The 4163-nt window shown below is 36.7% G+C and overlaps 1 protein-coding gene across 1 annotated transcript in view; it reads left to right on the plus strand.

The window, feature by feature from the left end:
• The window catches only part of DCHS2 (dachsous cadherin-related 2), a 169550-nt gene that overhangs the window by 62208 nt on the left and 103179 nt on the right, over nucleotides 1–4163 (plus strand). Inside the window, 2 exon segments of the mRNA XM_017871086.1 lie at nucleotides 2209–2396; nucleotides 3728–3827. Coding sequence (XP_017726575.1) covers nucleotides 2209–2396; nucleotides 3728–3827 — 288 coding nt within the window.

Raw genomic sequence — 4163 nt, forward strand, 5'->3', positions numbered from 1 at the left:
AAAAAAAAAAAAAAAAAAAAAAAAAAAAAGTCACTATATTTTAAAATTTATGTTGTGTAAGTTTACAGGGAGTTTATTTAATCCTTACAATGAAATATATTTATACTGCAAATACATAGCCAGGAAACTGAGACTCGGATAGCTCAAGTAGTACAGCCAAAGTCATGCAGCTGGGAAGATGAGAGGAAGCCACCTCTTTGTGCGGGTCCAGCAGACACCATCTATGTCATAACCTGGGCAGATGGTGCTGTGCCTTTAGTGGGACAGACTTTACATTCAGTTCTGATGAACTTCAAGCCTTTGTTCTCAAGCCTCTGTTCTGTAAATTAGGAGAAGGTGACCTTTCTCAGCAGATGGAGGTTTTCACAGGGCACATGACTTGCCAAGAAGGTTGCAAGCTGCCTTTCCACTCTCGTTCACTCCCTATGCTGGGACTTCTTCTGACAGGGCAAAACCATACAGGTATACAGGATTGACCCTGCTTGCACTTTACTTCCATATGGCTAGTTTTCAAGGTCTTCTATTTCACTTGTTTTTTTCTTTAAAATAAGCAAACTACAGTTGATTCCCCATTGATCTTCCCTCCCCTACAAGAAGACCAGGTGTCCATTCCTCATTTCATTGCATGGCTTTAAGCAAGTAGCTTAAGCTCAGAGCTGTTTCCTTACCATGAATACAGGAGACAATTCCTGACATGCCCTGTGCCATGCTTTGAGGGGGAAAGAGCTAAAGAGTATGAAGGGGCTTGGAAGAATATGTGCTTGTAAACTGTTCCTCCTCCCAAGGACAGCAGGGTGCAAGGCAGTGTGGAGGGTGACCTTCAGAGCCTAGGATACACACCCCCTTTTCATCCAGTTCTCTGGACAGTCTTCCAAGTGACCAGGAGTTGAACCCCTGTGGAACCGTACCCTGGTGTCGCCCATCCCCCGCTGCAGCCGGAGCTGCAGTCTTTTACATCCCCGACCTCCAAGGCTGCTGCTTATTCATCAGATTTGCTTTATGAATAAAAATCTGTTTGCCATTCAGAAGTTAGGGTCTTCAGAGGAGAATTACAGTTTGGAATTTAAAAAATGCAATTGTATATATGATCTATATTAAAACCTCAGAGTAAACACTATAAATGTAGTTTATATATTAATAGTAAACAGTTATCATAAACACTGCTCACGAATTCAGCAACTTACCTAAATGAGAATTGTCATTTTTGTTCCTTGTTTCCACTTTCTTTTTATGCAATGCTATTTTATTTGTATTAAGATGAAAAAAGTTTTTAGCCATAGAAATGTTTGTCGGTAGCTGCTTCATGCTCACATTCTCACAGGTACATTTTTTTTTTCATAAATGATGAGGAAACCAATGCTTGGCAGAGCTCTCTAACAGGAGACAGGCTATTGGACCAAGTGCTTGTCTTCCCATGGTCCCTGACAATAGGGAGAGGCAGTTAAATGTTATGCCTGGGTCTGCATGACTGACACATGAGGAAAGTTACCAAAGGTAGTGTAGCTCTAGGCAGAAATATTTGAAATAAAGCTTCTAACGCATTAAGAGATTTTAGGAAGTCAGTATCCATTGCTACATGTCTATTTTGTGAGATAAAAAACAAATACCTGTGTACATAAAACACAAACCATTGCCTAAGGAATATGATTTGATTTTCAGAAAGATGTGTAGCCATTATGTTAAAGTAGTGATAACAGCTGCCATTTGTGTAATCATGTATAGCTTGCACAATACTTTTAAATGTGTGATTACATTTCTTCCTGACAGTAGTCCCAGGCTCAGAGGGGCCATTCCATGTCTGAGGTGGGGAAACTGGGGCCCAAATCCAGAACTTGTGTCAGAGCTAACGTGCTTTCCATCATCCTGTATAGCAGCATAAGGAGGGTTAAGCAGCAGTTTTAAATCTTCTCAATCATTACTAAGTTCCCACAGAGTTTTATCATTTTTATGAATTCATTTTTTATTAGTTCAAATGATTGATGGATGATAATTTGAAATACAAAGAATAACAAATTTAAAGTGACATTTTCAGGAGCAACTTGAGAAAATTTTTTCAACAGTACCATAGAGCCAAACTACTATGTAGATGGTCTTAGAAGTCGCATGCTCGCTCAAAGCTTTGTATTTGGTTTTCCTTCTGGAAATTGTTCTGGCCGCAGTGCGCCTGGTACACAGTGCCTATGTCTTGTTCTGCTCTGTGCTCCGCAGGAGAGTTGATCAATTGGGTGGCACTGGATCGTGAGCACCGGGGACACCATCAGATGACTGTGCTAGTGACAGACCGCGGCTCCCCACCACGAAATGCCACCATGGCGGTTTACGTCTCAGTTACTGACATCAATGATAACAGGCCCTTCTTCCCCCAGTGTCTGCCTGGAAAGGAGTTACACGTGAAGGTTTGTGAAGTAACCTGGTGATGAAGTTGTAATATCTTAAGTCATTTGTTTTGAGCACCATCTTGTGGTAAAACATGTGAATGTATCACATCAGTCTTGGTGTGGCAGAGCATACTTTTTTCTAGAAGACCTAGATATTGTGCACATTTTTTTAAAAAAAACTTTTGAAAAGGTAAATGAATCTATGTGCTCTTTGGCATTGTACCGCTAGTTGCTTTATATTAATAAGTGTAATTCAGCCCTTTGTATACAAACTGAATGGTGCTTCAGGATAATGCTCAGACGTGGCTTGTTTTTCCAGTAGTTTGCATGCATCTCTTTGTGCAGAGCTTCTTAAGGGCAGTTGATACATGTCTCTAAGATAGTTACTTAAGGGTAGGGGAACAACGTGTAGCTCTAAAGTGGGTAGGTGGACATCCAGAGATAGTAAAAGATGATCCTTTTGATCACATGCACAAACTTACAATTATATTTATATTATCTCATCTTTTTCATTTCTTTTTGTATGTTTTATAATATACATAATAAATTAGAATATCCGTTCATTCACATAATTAATAAATATGTTTGGACCTACTAATAATTTTTTTAGTAGATGGGTTATAATAATGAAAAGTTTAGAAGCTACTGTTCTAGAACAATTGAATTAGACATTCAAATTGTGTTCAAGTATACATATTGAACAACTCAATGAAAGTATTGAGGAGGTCACAACTTTAAACCGATCTTCTGGTTCAGCTTTAAAGAAAAATTCTAACAAAGCAAAATATTATTATATTATCATTACCCTTTTTAATCATATTATTAAAATGTCCTGTGGCTTAACTGGGCAGTTGGACTCTAAACATGTAGTTGAACTTCACATGTGCATTTCAATATTCCAGGACAGCTCCTGATAATTGATATGTCCTGTATGAGTTTTGTTTTCTGAATTAAAGGTTCATACTTATTTTAAGCATATTTTAAGCCATAGCAACCACCTTTCAAAAAATGTCCTAAGAGATGATGAATGAGAATATGCTAGAAATCTTAAAATACACCAAAAATCTAAGATTGTTTAGTAAGTTCAATTTCTTTTTCTTTTGGTCAGAATTAGTTCAGATGCCTCAGATAATTCGTTATAATTGAATAAAAGATTTAATTTGTAAGGAGGATTCTTTTCATGGACTTACACCCATATAACTTTTACATGGTATGCATTTGAATTAAATGTGGATTTAAGATAGTTTAAAATGTTAAAATGTATAATGTATTCATTCATTTAAAGGTCCACTGATATTTCTTTTTAAACTTTTGCTAACTCATTTGTAAGCTGTTTGTTTTAATGGCAGGTTCTGGAAGGTCAGCCAGTAAAAATGTTGGTTACAACTGTGTTTGCAAAGGATCCTGATGAAGGAAATAATGCAGAAGTTATATACTCAGTATCTTCAGGTAAAAATTACTGTTCATACAGGATTAAGAACTTTTAGGATTTCTGCTTTCATTTGTCAACTACCCGCTTCTGGGAAAACAGGTTCTATTTTGATTACTTAGAATGCTGTAGTTAATTTTGAAAATATACCAAGTTACAAACAAAATACATTTGCTATTGTCAAGAGCTACTTTCAGTTTTGAAAATAATTTATAAGTTTAATAAAAAATCAGAGTGGCTTTTTACATTCCTAATAGAAACCATTCATCTTTAGTGAATAGTTTGCAATAATGTGAAGTACAAATTTACTTTTGTTGATAGGAAAGTGTTAGGGGATAAGAATTGGTATTAAGTAT

The sequence above is a fragment of the Rhinopithecus bieti genome, unplaced genomic scaffold, assembly GCF_001698545.2.
Source record: "Rhinopithecus bieti isolate Rb0 unplaced genomic scaffold, ASM169854v2 scaffold_3878, whole genome shotgun sequence".
In the NCBI taxonomy this organism is placed as follows: domain Eukaryota; kingdom Metazoa; phylum Chordata; class Mammalia; order Primates; family Cercopithecidae; genus Rhinopithecus; species Rhinopithecus bieti.